This window comes from Triturus cristatus, chromosome 7, assembly GCF_964204655.1.
Source record: "Triturus cristatus chromosome 7, aTriCri1.1, whole genome shotgun sequence".
Classification (NCBI taxonomy): domain Eukaryota; kingdom Metazoa; phylum Chordata; class Amphibia; order Caudata; family Salamandridae; genus Triturus; species Triturus cristatus.
Window position 1 is genome coordinate 886,987,211 of NC_140590.1, and position 16,524 is coordinate 887,003,734.

Genomic DNA, 16,524 nt, shown 5'->3' on the forward strand with positions numbered 1-16,524 from the left:
GGGTTAGTGGAGACGGTCTCTTACGGACCTGCCAAAACCGGGAGAACTCAAACATGATAATACACTGACCTAGTGGTGTGCGCGCGCCACAGCGAGACGTGCTTTCAATCATCGCGCCTGTGTCTGGGCACGATAATTGAAACCACATGGCCTATTGGTGTCTATTACGCGCACCAAGCGCGTAATAGACACCAATAGGCCATGGGCGGAGCAACGCGCCGGCCTTTGGCCAATTGCGTGCAGTCTTTTATAAAAAGACGCATGCAAAGGCCAACGGGGTAGCACAAAAGGAATCGCACACGCACGAGCTTGTGCGATTCCAGGGTCCATTTCTGAACCCCGGACAAAAGGACTCTCGCCTGCGCGAGCACTGCTGCGCAGTGCAACGCAGGTCGCGAGACCTAAAAATGTACATTTCCTTCGGAGGTAGTTGATGTAATTTTGCCAGCTAGGTGTCCCTCGACTAAAACTGTATACTTGTGACATTGGGATCCATTTATGGCTCGGTGTGGCACTTGCCAGATAACCCCTCTCCCCCCCCCCACCCCCCACCCTTCCGGGCGATGCTACTTGACGTGTTATTTGTTTTAGACCTATCACAGCAAGCCTTTGCCCTGGGCACAGTTAATGGGTACCTTTCTGCTTTTTTAGTCGTTGCCGGATCAGCCTTCATTGTTTAAGTCTTAAGTTGTTATAAGTTTTAAAAGGGGCACAACATTTGTTTCCTTCCCTCTCCCATTGTCATGCCATAGTGGAACCTGAAATGTTTCTGATGTGCACTCTGTTCGAGCCGCTTCAAAGCTGCCCTTTATAGCTTATTGGTCTCACAACCGTGTTCTTCATCGTCATTACATCGGCACAGCTGGTGAGTGAGATTCAAGCTCGTTGTCAACCCGTCATACGCCATCTTCTTCCCACACAATTTGGTTTTGAAGAAGTAAGCATCTGTCTTATCAAAAGTAGTGATGCTGTTCCACGTCGCTCAAACCATCACCCTGTTTGCATTCTATGCTCTGCCTCACCCATTTAAGGAGGAGGAGAGACTCCATCGTTTGGACCCCAAATGAGCTTGTACATTGATCATAGCAAAGAACACAGGATAGATGATTAGCTCTTTGTGGGTTCTCTGGAGCGAGAAAAGGCAAGGTGGTGCAGAAGATAACCAGTCTCGAGCTAGATCATCATCTGCATTAAGATCTGTTATGCATTGGCTAAACAGCAGCCTCCGGAAAGTCTACATGTTCATTTTACCAGATTCAAAGCTGCTACCACTGCATTAGCATGCATAGCCCCTGTCATAGACATTTGCCAGGTGGCTACGTGGGTGTTTCTCCATACGTTCACAAAGCACTATTGTCTGGACCGTCACTTCCGCCGAGAGGGGCACCCTGCCCACTTGGTCCTGCAGGACATTTTGATTTGAGTCCATTCACAGATCCTCCGTCAAATTAATACTGCTTTGGTACCTGCTCAAAAAGTGAGGAGTCTGCGGCTTGAAGTCTCCATCAGAAGAGCAAATTAATTACCTTCAGTAAAGCTCTTTCTGGTAGATACTCTATCTAGCTGCAGATTCCTCACCGACCCTATATCCTCCCCATTCTGTAAGTGGACTCTGTCCTTTAATAATATCCCATATGTAGGAATCTGCACACTGGGTCACACCAATTTGCTTTTGTGCTCTGCTTCTGTGGGAGTGGACAGTCTTGAAACTCAACTGACATCAGTACGCTGGATTGGTGCCTATATTGGCTTCTCACGTCATTTCCGAAGGGGAATGGCATCAGTGCAGAGCTTCAAGGCTCCAGCATCTAGACATATTGCTGAAAAGTTTCCGAATCCAGTCTGATGCCTGGGGAATATTCAGGATTTGAGGAATCTGTGGCTGGATTGAGTCTCTAACAGAAAGAGTGTTACAGAAGGTAAGGAACTTGTTCATTTCTCAGTGGGACAGTCTCTGGTTTCTGATATTTCCATGTCATTCACCAAGGTCTGAATTTTCATGCGGTTTCCTACTGACAGAGGTGTTAATCTGTAGTTATACATACATGAAAAAGATTTAACAGAATGTGTTATCTTTTTGAACACCCTACTGTTCCCTACTCTATGAAGAGAGCAGTCATCTCAGAAGTTTTAATTGGGCAGGTCAACAAAACTACATTGCACCCCATTGGACAAGGATGTGTTTCAAAGTTTAACTCAAACACTGACAAAATCAGTAAGTCTTGCCTGTGCATCCTGTTGGCATTTTCAGAGTCCCCCCCTCCCCCTCCCCCTTCACCTGGCCTCCGTGTTTGCATCTATTATGGCCATCTAGAAAAACAAAAAGTTTGTTAAAGATACTCTTTGCTTTGACTTTTCTTGTTAAAATAAAGTGACCAGTAATGCTATACTTCTCCAACGTCTCCAAACTGGACTCAAAATAAGGACAAATGCTCTGAGAATTGATTCATGACATTTCACACGCAAATTACTACTGCGTAAATATTTTTCTTTGAAGCCATAGGTTGGCTGACCAAGTAACAATGCTATTGCTTCGAACATTGATACTACACATCTAGAAACAGTGTGTTTTGTGTACATGGATAAAGCAACTGAGGCAATGGAATCTGCATTTCATTATGACTTTGATCTTAATGAATGGGGTATTTCTGTAGTGGCCTTAAACCCAGATCTATTTTCTACACCCAACTGGAAGCCTTGCTTATGTCAAATTTTGAACAATTGTTATGAGATGAGTTTACAGATACATGGATTTACCTTTTTTCACCAAGAGTCCTTGGAGGAAAAAGCCTTGCTTTAAATTAGTTAAGGCTACTCCATTATTGTTAAAACGATGGACAAAGATGGTTATGTGATTTTGATTTGAGAACAGCATTTGAATGTGGCATAAAGGTAGTTAAATTATTAGTATTATACAAGTTTTCCCTGCTATCTATTTCCTCCCTATGGATCAGAGGTTATTGATGAAACTTTCAGGGAGGCCTATTGCGAGTAGCTTCAGGGCACTAACCTTTTGATATAGCAGCCTTATGTAAAAGATAAAATGATGTTAAAAGATTCGAAAGACATCCACTTTACAAGGGTTTTAACAAGTGACCCTTAAGTTTTCCTCTCTATATATGCAGCTTCAACACAGTCATGTACTTTTGTAAGACATATGGTTCTCCTTTCTAGTTCACTCTGAAATGTCCATTCAGTTTGCCGGCAATGGATCCATAACCTGCTCCTTCCCATAGAACCCAGACCTACAAAGCATTCCTGCACTGCATGTATACAGGCAAGGATAGTCCCAGCCAACCAGACCCCCTTCACTGAGGCAGTCATAGAATGTAAAGGGAGTTTCTTCGAATTATGCGGGTTAGCCCGGCAATGGGCATGTCGCACACACCACCTCCTAGTTGAAGCAACCAAACAAACGAAAACCCTGATAACCAACAGGGCATGCAGGGAGAAAGGGAGTTGAGACAGTGCATGCCTGCTGGGCCCCCCTAGCCTGGGTGGGAAGCAGGGCCAAGGTGCATTGGGTCAATGTTGGCAACAGCCAAAGCGCCCCCCAAGATCACTTAACTTAACACCTTTTGCCAGTCACTTAACTTAGACCGTTGCCTGTCAATGTGTGATGCATTCACCACACCTTAAGCCCCCTTCCTGCTGCCGAATGATGTACCCAGGCGCATAACGTCCCTAGGAATTAAAGAGTCTTCCCAAGGAAGTTCCACGGGCAACCACCTGGGAAGGGACTCGGAGCCTGGTAAGTGTATGCAGCCACAAGGACCCCACACACAATAGCCTTTGAGGGGTCTACATTGGCTGCTAGCATACATTTGGCACCAGTCCTGAATGAGGCTCCACCGCAAAACCCCAGAGGATTTCAACCCGGTTATAATGGCAGAAGTCAGGGAGTTTGGTAGCATCCAGACGTCAGAGAATGTTATTTTTGCCACCAAATGGGTCTCATGGCCGACCAATGCCACTTAAAAGCTTATCACAAGCAGAGATCGATAAATCTGGGTCACTCTCCGCAGAATCCCCATCCTCAAAACCAAGCCCAAGGTAACCCGAATGCACCGTACATTCAGCCGCAGAGAGGTCAGAAGGCGAATGCATCACTGCAGCAGGGAACATGTGGTTGGTCAAATACATGGCAACAGCTGCAGCAAATAGCTACCCCAGCCCAACAAGGGGCTGAGCTGGGAGGGGTAACTGTCTGGAGAGGGAAAGCCTTCACACAATCGCAAAACCCACCTACGCAGTAGATTCAAACCCCAAATGCAAAACATACACTTCATGCACACCTTAACACATGTTTAAACAAGCATTGGCATAGCCAATAGGTCTCGCTTTTGGGACCTTATAAGTGTTTAGCCATGCAACAGCTGCATAACTAAATACTTATAAGGTCCCAAAAGCGAGACCTATTGGCTATGCCAATGCTTGTTTCTGCTTATTACTGCTCTGTAGTAATGGCGGTGCACGGGTGCCACCATTACTACATAGAAGTAATGAACTGTAAAAAAAAAATGGCTCACGGAGAACATCAAAGCGGCCGTGCGGGCCGAAAGTTATCGAGATCGCGATCAAACATCAAAGCGGCCGTGCGGCCGTGAAAGTGAGGCGCCCGCGCACATGCACTGTAGCTCTAGGCTACAGTGGTAGCACTTTTTTGAGCCCTCACAAAAAGTCTCGCCAGACCAGCGCATGCGCTGGGTCAGGCGAGACCTAAAAATAATGACTAGTAGACAACATGAGGAATTCCAAATCTTTACTGGCGTTCTGGAAACTCGAGGCTGCTGTACATTGTGTCGATCGGGAATCTGCACTAGAGTCCGCGATTCGGGTGAAGCAGAAGCCTAGGCCACACTCTGCTTTTGATCCCCAGTGCGGGGTTGGCCGAACACACCCTGGGGGGAAAGCAGTCCGTGGGGACAGGCCGGTTCCCCATCCAGTGCATAAAAGCAAGCACTCCAGTCCCCTTACCCAAGTCCAGTTGGGACGGGGATCCTATGACTAGGTCAATAGGATCCCATTCTCGGGCATCCAGCCAGGGACCAAAATTCCTTCATGCATTTTGGTCCCAACAGCCTCCAGGCCTTTCAGTTCCAAAACGAGGCAATGTTCCAGTGTCGGGAGCCAGGTTTCCCGCACACTTTGGACGATGAAGACCCCATAGCATCCATAGCACGCATAAAACTCAGACAATTTACAAACCACCACATGGCCCAGACTCAGTAGGGAGTTCATCGGAACAATTGATCATTCCAGTCTATTACCAGCATCAGGCAAAATTCGACAAGTTTTGGCCTCGCACTGGACTCTCCATTGAGCAACATTCTTTCTCCTCCTTTCCCTTAAGGTTCTCCAAACACCCAAGGCCTGCTCGTCGTGTCATGAGTCATGACCCTCCAAAACATCAAAGGTAGCATGTCACCGGTCGGAAGTCTGTCCACGGCCTTAGACAGCAGGCAAAAAATTCTTGGGTAGGACGTAGTCAAAGGGAAAGGAGATGCCTGGAAGAGGAGAGTCTGCAAAAATCCATCACAGCTGTATGTGAAGTACTTAGAAACAGGCTCACCGCCGTATCCGACCTAGCGATCCAGCTGGCAACACACAAGGCCTTATACATGCAGTCTACGGGAGCAAATGAGCCCAATCTCGGAAACCTCCACATCAGAGACACATGGGTGCCACGGGACAGTTCTCTGACCTCCTCTGGTAAACAGTGGGAATAACTATATCACATAAGAACCTAAGGAAACGTCCAAGACGCCTGCAAAAAGAAGCCCAAAAAGAACCCTCTAGTTAAAGGGTGTACTCAAGACACTTTTTGGCACAGTTAGGGAAGGTCCTTCTGCACGCCACAGGCTGGGACAAGAGTGGTATACATGTGACCCCAGAGCATGCTGCGATCGCCCACCTAATTATGGCACGCCCCCTCTTGAGACATCACCCTGCGCACATGAATGTCAAAAGGCCCCGCAAACCTTCACTGTGGAAGGTAGTATATTAGACGTCCAGCATAACAAAAATGCATATAACCCTCTTTTAATAACTTTTCAAGATGCTGCACAGCAGCCAATCTGCTCTACAACATAGCTTAAAGACATTGAAAAAGCCGATGGTTCTTGCTAAACAATTATAAGGTCCCAAAGGTGAGACCTATTGGCTATGCCAATGCTTGTTAAATCTCACCTAAGCTAGGAGTCCACTTAGGGTTTGCCTCAGTTTGGTGGGCGATTTAAAAATGCTACCGCCAGATAGGAGCAGACACATTTCCCTGCCCGGGCTAGTACATGCTTTAAAAAGCTCACCCTGGTCCTTTACTTTAATTAAAAAGGGGGTGGCACGCAGGCACCCCTTCCTTTCAATTAAAGTAACGGACCTGGGGGATGGGATCCCCAGGGCCATTTTTAAGGCGTGGGCAGGGGGGCCACGTTGCTCCCACATTTTTGCCCCTAGGCTCTGGGTGGGTGGGCGGGCAGCACGCCCGCTCCCTTCATTTTATTACTCCCTTTATTTTATTGCCTGGGGAATGGGATCCCAGGTGCCTTTAGAGGCTTGAGGATGTGGGCGGTGTGACCCCCCTCCTCTGTTTATGAATTCGGCCCTGGGGATGGGGGTCCCCTGGTCCACCATTGCCTTGGGGAGGAGAGCCTTGCGCCCCCCTCTTCTTCATTAATATACGCAGCCCTATGGGATGAAGTCTCAAGGGCACCAAATGGGACGGGAAGGGGGGGCTATACTCACGCCCCCATCCCATATATATTTTTTAAAATGACACAGCCATTTAATTTTTTTGCTTTAGTTGCATGATGGGGGCAAAAATAGCCAATTTTATTTTGGCCCCGGGTGCGGGGTCCCTCTGGGTCCTCCCTCACAGGGCCTATGGAGGCAGGGTATCCCTACCCAGTATGTGTGTGTGTATGTATATATGTATATGTATATGTATATATATATATATATATATATGTGTATATATATATATATATATATATATATATATATATATATATATATATATATATATATTCATCTTCATCTTCATCTTCATCAGGCGACTAAATCTCAGAGTCCTGTAATGGCTGCCAGCAAACTTTTTCTCATGTTGCTTCCAGCCAGTCAGAGCTCTCTCTGAAATGTGGCTCCCATGGGAGGGAGCAAATTGGCCCAAGGGAAAATATGCTCCCTGAGCCAAGAAACTGAGGTGCCCCACTGTCCGGTGGAGGCCCGGAGAGTACTCTCCCAAGCTATTGCAGCTGGGAGAGACGCAGCTAAGTTCACCCTTCGTTGTGGACTTGATACCGCCGACTCCCTGAGCAGGGCTATTTCCACGACTGTGGCGTTTCGGCGCCACGCCTGGCTGAGGACAACTGGCTTCTCAGGGGATGTCCAGAACACTCTAATGGACATGCCATTTGATGGCATTCGCCTTTTCAGCAATAAGGCAGATACTGCGTTGGAGCGCTTTAAGGACTCACAGACTACGGCCACTCGCCCTCCTCCGCCTTCGGCTTTTTGCTCCTTTCGTGGCCACAGAAGGGGTGTCTCAACACGTTCATTTCAAAGCCAAAGGCCTGCGCAACAACAACCTCAGCACGGACGTGGAAACCGCCAAGGCGGTTTTGGGGGCCAGCGGGCGGGTCAGTCCACCTCAACCCCCGCAGCATCCACTTCCAAGCCTTCCTAGTCTGTCCTTTCAGGCCCATCAGACGCCAGTGGGTGGCAGGATTGACCATCATCTCCCCCACTGGCACAACATCACCTCGGACAAGTGGGTGCTGCAAATAGTCCGAAGGGACTACTCCCTCCCCTTCAAAACTACCCCTCCAGCTATGCCACCTCAATACCACCGCATGTCGGGGGACCATGGTGCGCTTCTTCAGCAGGAAGTCATGGCCCTCTTGGCCAAGGGGGCCATCGAGCACGTTCCTGGGCCAGAAGTAGGTTGTGGTTGTTATTCCCACTACTTTCTGGTCCCCAAGTAGGACAAGGGCCTGCGTCCTATCTTGGACCTCTGGAACATCAACCGCTTCCCCGGAAGGCGAAGTTCAAGATGTTGACACTACCTCAGGTCTGGTCTGCCCTCGACCCTGGGGACTGGATGGTAGCGTTGGGACTTGCAGGATGCATATTTCCACATCCCCGTCCTGCCGGCCCACCGGCGTTACCTGCTGTTTACGGTGGGCCACGAGCACTTTCAATTTACTGTTCTCCTCTTCGGCCATACCAGCGCCCCTAGTGTGTTCACGAAGGTGATGGCATTGGTCGCAGTTCATCTGCGCAGATCAGGGGTTCCAGTCTTCCCCTATTTCGATGACTAGTTGTTGAAGGCGGGCTCTCCCCAGGCAGTCGTCTCCCACCTCCAGACTACGGCCGACCTCCTCCATTTGCTGGGGTTCTCTATCAGTGTGCCGAAGTCGCACCTGATTCCCTCTCAGAAGCTCCTCTTCATCGGAGCGGTTCTGGACTCGGCACAGTTTTGGGTTTATCCTCCCGAGCAGCGAGTCCGGGATATTCAGGCTATGATTCCGATCTTTCAGCCTCTATCCCGGGTTTCGGTCAGGATGACCCTCCGGCTCCTGGGCCTGATGGCCACCTGCATCCTGTTAGTGGATCATGCCAGATGGCATATGCAGGCTATACAGTGGGACCTGAAGTTCCAGTGGGCACAGCATCAGGGCAACCTGTCGGATCACGTCCAGATCTCCGAGGGCATTGCACGTCAAATGCAGTGGTGGCTCACGAATCGCGATTGGGTCAATGGTAGATCCCTCTCCCTTCCCCGTCCGGAGCACACAGTTGTGACGGACGCGCCCCTGCTGGGATGGGGCGGCCACGTGGGGGAGGCGGAGATCGGAGGCCTCTGGTCTCTGGCGGAGTCTGGGCTCCACATCAACCTTCTGGAGCTTCGGGCAATCCGGCTTGCACTGAAGGCATTCCTTCCCTCTGTCCGGGGAAGAGTGGTGCAGGTGTTCACGGACAACACCACCGCCATGTGGTACTGCAACAAACAGGGCGGGGTGGGGTCGTGGACCCTATGTCAGGAGGCTCTGCGCCTCTGGACTTGGCTGGAACACCAGGGCGTTTCCCTGGTGGTTCAACACCTGGCAGGTTCTCTGAACGCCAGGGCGGACGAATTCAGCCGCAGGTGCATCACGAATGGCGTCTGAACTCGGACGTGGCACAAGGTCTCTTTCAGCAGTAGGGAGAGCCTTATTTAGATCTATTTGCCACTGAAGAGAATGCCCAATGTCATCAGTTCTGCGCATTGGAATTTCCAAGGCGGTACTCACTTGGCGACGCTTGTTTCGAGTGGAGTTGCGATCTGTTGTATGCCTTTCCGCCTATATCACTTCTGCCCCGAGTGCTGAAGAAGATCAAGCGTGACCGGGCCCAATTCATTCTTGTGGCTCCGGACTGGGCTCGAAGAGTATGGTATCCGAGCTACTCAGCATGGCCATTGATCCCCTGATCCGACTGCCTCTTCGGGAGGATCTTCTGTCGCAGCAGCAGGGGACTGTGCTCCACCCGAACCTGTCCAGCCTTCACCTCCTTGCGTGGAGACTGAGCGGCGGCAGTTGACATCTTTTGACCTGTCTCCCTAAGTTTGTAATGTAATCTTGGCAGCCAGGCGACCGTCCACTAAGACGGTATACGCCTGCAGGTGGAATAAGTTTGTGGCATGGTGCACAGCAAAGGCTGTGGATCCCCTTTCTGCCCCTCCTTCAGAGGTCCTTCTTTTCCTACTTTCTTTGGCCTAGCAGGGCTCTGCTCTGGGCACTATCAAGAGTTATCTTTCGGCCATTTCAGCCTTTTTACGGCTTCCAGATCAGCCTTCTCTTTTCAAGTCCCCGGTTGTGGGTAGATTCTTAAAATACATCACTCATCTTTTCCCTCCTGTTCCTTCCATAATGCCTCAGTGGGACTTGAACCTGGTTCTGACATATCTGATGTGTGGTCCCTTTGAGCCACTTCACAACTGTCCTCTTCGTCTTCTCACTTTAAAGACTGCTTTCCTGGTTGCCATCACCTCTGCCAGAAGAGTGAGTGAGCTCCAGGCTCTTTCTTCTAAACCTGCTTTTCTCTCTGTCCATCGGAGCAAAGTTGTTCTAAGGACTCGTCCATCTTTTCTGCCAAAGGTTGTCACTGCCTTTCACATCGGGCAGACCATCACTTTGCCCACTTTCTTTCCTCCTCCGCATCCCTCGAAAGAGGAAGAGAGGCTCCACCCAAAATGTGCGCTCTCCTTCTACCTGAACCGCACTCAACAGTTCCGCGTGGATGACCAGCTCTTTGTTGGCTACATGGACGCCAAGAAAGGTCGGGCCTTGCACAAGCAGACCATATCTCGGTGGGTCGTTCTGTGCATAAATGCTTGTTATTCTTTGGTTAAAAAGGAGCCTTCGGTGAGGCTACGCGCCCATTCTACCGGGGCACCTGCAGCCACTACTGCTTTGGGACGGGGAGTTCCCTTGTAGGACATCTGTCCGGCAGCTACGTGGGCCTCGCTGCACACGTTTACCAAACATTACTGCATGGACAGCCAAGTCCGGAGAGACGGCTTCTTTGGCCGTTCTTTTCTCCAGAACTTTTTGGTGTGATTTTGGTTTGCAGACCCACCTCTAGGGTTGGTATTGCTGGGGTATCTATTCTGAGGTAAGAAATCCATCACTACGTGTTTCTTTCAGATGCACAAGTTACTTACCTTCGGTAACAATATATCTGTGAGAAACATTAGTAGTGATAGATTCCTTACTGCCCCACCCATCCTCCCCGTTCTGCGAACTGATTTCTAGGGTTAAGGTCATCCCTTTCAGGGCCCTAGTTTCAAGGCACCAGTGGTCAGTATCTTGCATGGCTGTGCATTCCTGGCGTGGAAAGTCGTGTACAGAACTGACGTCGGCATGCGTGGGCGGTGTCTAAGTAGCTGCCGCGACATTATCCCGGCGACCACTACGCAAACAACGGACGCGGAGCCGCACGACGCCACCTACTGACACGCAGGGGTACTGCTCTGACGAAAACTTTCCAGATCCAATATATATCGTTATCAAAGGTAAGTAACTTGTGCTGCGGGCATACAGGGGATGAGAAGAATGATATTTGCATTTATCTGCTGTTATCATTCATTCAACAGAGCTAGGTCCCTTAAAACCATTCAGCCGGGAAATTAACTGTTATATCCCACGACCCTGAGTTACCTATTGATGACTCTTGGGGGGGCGGGGGGGGGGGGGGGGTGAATTCAGGCCTATTAAAAATTGTATCAGCAGGGACCACGAAGATGAATAACAAGGGAATTACTTGCCAACCCACATCCCCCAATACAACCACCAGCACCACAATAATTGCTCACTTTGGCCTAGACTTTCACCTGGAGTTTTAGGAAGTTTTCAGAATCCAAAATCAGTATGAATATAAACATCCCATAATTCTGATTGGGCTGTTAACTGATGCTACCTGTCCTTTCACAGTTAAGTTGTTGCTGTTCGTTAGGGCCTTTATCCATGGCTTGGTCTCTGTGTTTTTTGTTATATGCATATATCGTATTTTCCTGTACATGCTTAACATTTGTGGTTGGCATTGAGCAAGACATTCAGTATTTGTACTTTCATATGCAAGGTTGCGCAGATAGCTTCATGAGACATTTTTGTCATTTAGTGATATTTAGAACGTGAAAAGAAGCAAAGATTGTTACATTGACTATAACAAATCCTGTCTGTATCTAATGTCTGCTTGCTCATTTCCCCAGGATCCTTCAGTGAAGGGAATATTTCACTGGTCCAACAACGAGCAGATGACCAAGTATGAAATTGCCTGTGCCATGGCTGATGCTTTCAACTTGCCCCACAACCACTTGAGACCGGTAAGTGAACTGAAAAGGAAGTCAGATGATGATATAACTCTGAGTCATTTGCTCCTGAGGGTAAGTGTCAGTGTTTGTAATGCAGACTTCATCTGACAATCAAGGCAGGGGAGTCAGGGGAATCAGGAAAAAGTAGCCGTATATAACCTGCATTGTGCCTTTTGGCTGAAGACATTTTGAGGATACAGAGCTCACACACAGCTGCACACTTAGGAGAGTAATTAAGTGCAGCAAATTAAATGAACACAAATGTTACTTAATACTGCAGAAAGAACATGGAGTTAGTGCACACTTTGACACTTCCTGGATCTATAAAATTATATTCCTGGAAGATTTTGGGAGATTAGCTTTTAGGCAGAAGCATAGTGGAGTGAGAAAAAAAAAGTTATTTCATTCTTCATTACAGGAATAGGTTTTCTATGTAGTGTGCCTCAGCTACATCAACAGCTTTTAAAGTTATTTTATGCTTCACTTTTGTTTGCCTGCCCTGTAGCCTTACCTGTGTAGCTTTCCCCAGCTGTTCCCTTTTCGGGTGGCAACATCGACCTGTCCTGCTTGGCCATTGCTGATCATATAGGTAGATGCTTATCTCGCTTTTAGCAACAGACAATACTTTTGTCCCATGACCCTATTGCTAGCTGTAAATTGACACCTAAAGGACGGCGGGTGTTTCAAGACTTTGGGTCTACTTGCCAGGTGGACATGAAAACTTGTTGTCCTTGACCCAAACAATATGTCTTGGGTGTGGAGAGATAAGAATTCCATGCCCTTTGACTTTAAAGTGTTGCTCTTACTTTGCATGTATCTTATATTGATAATACACCAGCACGGTTTTAAACAATAGCTTAACTTACTAGCATGGCCTGATTCACAGAACCATAGAACATGAATGAAGGGAAATTACGTTTCTGAGTTTATCTGGAAGGATCTTTTAGTCCATGGCCTAATTTAGAATATAATTGGTTTGGCTCAATGGTCACATGTTTACCTAGCAGCATGTTTATTCTGGGTTTGCTTTAGACTATACATGCAGTTGGCAAGAGCTTCAAAGCTCTTGGTCGAAGACAACAAATATGCAAGCAAATGAAATAGAACAGCAGATTGGTCCCTATCTGGTAACACACATCAGCCTGTCAACGCTTCTGTTGGACTCTTCTGTTGGACTGCTTACGAGTACTAATAGTGCAGCCCTGATAGTTGAGAGTGTGTGGTACCAGAATATCGTCTGTCATAAATGTTGTGCCATAAATATCTTCTATAAAAATATTGTTCCACTAAAGTTAATGTATGAAATCAATACCCAGTAGGATGATATGCAAGATTCAATTTCTATGTGAGACAATCTTCTGGTTTTTTTTTTTTTTGGAAGTTGAAGTCTCCTCTAAGCCTTCGATGTACATGGAAGGTATTCCAAGTAGGTAAATATTAGACAAATCTTGTTTATCTGCTGCGTGTCGTAAAGTTTTTATGCGACTGTCTGCGGACTGTCACTAATTTACTGACTTGGTACATGAACATATTTCTCTCCTAGGCGTGTTGCACTACTTTACTATCCGATACATCTTTTTTTTTAAGCTCTTTTTATTGAGTTTTCAACATACCATGTCAAACAAACTGAAGCATGTCAGTATACATTGTACTGTAAGTTTCGGCTCTCTTCCAGACATAAGTAGTCAGGCTATACAGGACTAAGCATATCCATTTTTTTTTTTTTTTACTTTATTTATGATTTTTGAACAAGATATAACAAGGCAGAATTATATTAGGCAGTGCAAGCAATACCATACATGTGTAATCAACCTCCATTTCTACATACAGTGTCTAGCTTCATATCCAGACAAACAAAAATTCACAGGTGGCGGTGACGCACTAGTAGCGCCATTAATATCCGGATCTTGTATGTACAGCACTCCATAATATCACATACCAGTAAGAGCTACTTATCACTCTCGAATACAGTGCCACTTATGGGGTAGATGTGTTCATGGAATCCTGGGCTAGGAGATAGCCTTGCAATGGTCACCAAATGTCTTTGGGCTTCGAGACGGGAGGCAATAGTTCAGCGTACGTGGTAGTTTGCTCTTGACAATGCACCAAATCTGCAAGCCATTCCTTAAACTTCGGTGCACGACCCCTTCCCCATCTACATGCCACCCTTCGCTTTGCCAACAAAAAGGATAACGCTATGAATTTCCTACATTTGGTAGGCAACTGTTTTGTATATCCTAATAACGCAAGAAGCGGGTCTCTGACCATGCTGATATCAACCATCTGACTAAGCATATCAATTTAACAGTCAGTGCACAGATTGTTCAGCATCAGTGTCAGTCCGAACACAACCCGGGAGCAGTGCAGCCGGCTGATCCTGCAGGTAGGCCATTAAAGGTGCCCAGAAGTCTTTTGGCCGGGACCTGGCTGGCAATTCTTCTTCGTAGGTCTTTAAGGTGTCATTGCAATATATCAGATCTGACGTCCATTGCTTGAGCGCTGGACTGCTCTTACTGTCCCAGTGTATTGATACCCTACATTTTGCTACGAGCAGCGCTATTGCCAGCAACTTTCTCTTCGCTGTGGAGACCCCCTCGGAGAAGGCCCAGGAGACATTCCTGCAGAGCACCCTCTAAATCGCACTGCGCAACCTTTCTCATCACCGTCACCACCTGTACCCAATAGGCCTGTACCCTCCCGTAATTCCAGGCCAAGTGGACAAAGTCTGCATTCTGCGCCCGCACCTACGACATGTGGCGTCCTCCCTCAGACCCTGACGCTGGAGCTTCAGTGGTGTATGGTAAGCCTAATGTAGGTATTTGAGGTGTATTATGCGGAGGTTCCTGTTTGGTGTTAACATGTCCGTTAGACTGCAGCAGGTCGTCCAGTCCTCCTCTGATAGAGGCTCATCGAGGGACTGATTCCATCTCTCTAGGGCCCTTGTGCCGTTGCGCACACATTCCACCTGCATAGCCGGGCCACGAGGTGTCGTCGGGAGGGCTCCGTTATCATTTGCAGTGGGGTGAGGACCGGGGGCTCCACAGGGAAGCTAGGGAACAGCACACGCAGTGCCGCCTTCAATCTGTGATAGTTGAATCGGAACAGTAGTGTTTGATTGGTTACATAGTGCAGTTCTGACTCCTCCACAAATTGCCCTGCAGGCTAGAGGTCACCCAGTGTACTGATACCCATATCGCGCAGTGTGGCAATTTTGCCCGCGTCCTGCGTCGCTGAAAGCTGTGGATGATTCGCCAGTGGCATTGCAGGGGCGTAAAGAGGCAGTTTACATGCCCTGTCTCCTAGTCACCACCAAGCTTCAATGGTCGCTTGCACAGGGTTGATTTCCGTGCGTGGGATCTCCTTCCGATCGTGTGGCTAGATGTGGTGCAGTGGAATAGGGTGTGTGTCCCCCTCCTCAACCGCTAAGTGAGGCAGATATGGTATTGGGTGATACAAATAGCTGGCATAGTGTGCCTGTGTGCAGAGGTAATGTAGCTTAAAATTTTGGGCCACAAACCCACCTTGGTTGTAGGGAAGCGACAGTGTCCCAACTAATTCTTGCTTGCTTTCCCGCCCAGGCCAGTCTGGTAACATGTGTTTGGAGGGTCTTAAAAAAATAGTTGGGCAGTATGATAGGGATATTGGTAAATAGATGGAGGAATTTGAGCAGCACTATCATTTTGATGAGGGCTATCCTATCTGCTAGTGATAATGTGAGCTGAACCCACCTGTTCACTTGCTCCTTGAGCCTGTCGATCGCCCTCCCATAGTTCTGCCTGAGTACCTCCTCAGGGTCCCTGTGAATCCAGATGCCCAGATATTTAATTGGGTCGGATTGCCATTCCAGAGGATAGTCCAGCGCACAGGCGTGCGTACCCTCTGTAAGGGGCACTATGGTGGACTTAGTTCAGTTTATCTGGAGGCCGGAAAATCCCCCGAACCTGACATATTCTCTCAGGAGTCTCGAGAGGTTATGCTGAGGGTCTCGCACATAGAGGACCATGTCATCAGCATATAAAGAAATGCCTATCTGACATTGATGGAACCGAAGCGCCATATCGGCATATTGTTGACGGACTTTGCAGGCGAGCGGTTCTAGGACGATAGTAAAAAGTAGTGGGGATAACGGGCAGCCTTGGTGCGTGCCGCGTCGTATTGGGATCGGTCCAGACACCTGTCCATTCACCCTAATTCTGGCCAATGGATCCATATATAACAGCTATATCCATTGGAGGAACATAGCAGGCAAACCTATCCGACGCAGAATGAGAAATAAATAGTCCCATTCCACTGTGTCGAAGGCTTTAGCCGTGTCTAGGAGAACGGCGGCCGCATCCAGCTCTGGATTTAAAACGTGCAGAAGCGCAAAAACAGTGCGGATGTTGTGTGAGGTCGATCGGTTCGGTATGAAGCCCGATTGATCTGGGAGCACAATGGTGGGCATCAAAGGTGTCAGCCTAGTGGCAATCACCTTGGCCAGGATTTTTGCGTCAGTATTTATCAGTGACAGCGGGTGGTAGGAGTCCCATCTATCTGGGGGCTTATCTGGCTTAAGTAGCGTGACTATGAGCGCCTCTCTGAGTGGGGGGGAGGATCTGCTTCTCATGCGCATCCGCGTATATCTCCAGGAGGTGGGGCAGAGCAAATCAGCGTATGCCTTATAAAATTAGTTT

General features: G+C 48.1%; 1 protein-coding gene across 2 annotated transcripts in view; it reads left to right on the forward strand.

Annotated features, from left to right (window-relative positions):
* MAT2B (methionine adenosyltransferase 2 non-catalytic beta subunit) overlaps positions 1-16,524 on the forward strand; it is a 378,228-nt gene that overhangs the window by 265,283 nt on the left and 96,421 nt on the right. For both annotated transcript variants that reach the window (XM_085617836.1, XM_085617835.1), the window contains exon 6: positions 11,750-11,863. In XM_085617836.1, coding sequence (XP_085473962.1) covers positions 11,750-11,863 — 114 coding nt within the window. The remainder of the gene's footprint in view (positions 1-11,749; positions 11,864-16,524) is intronic.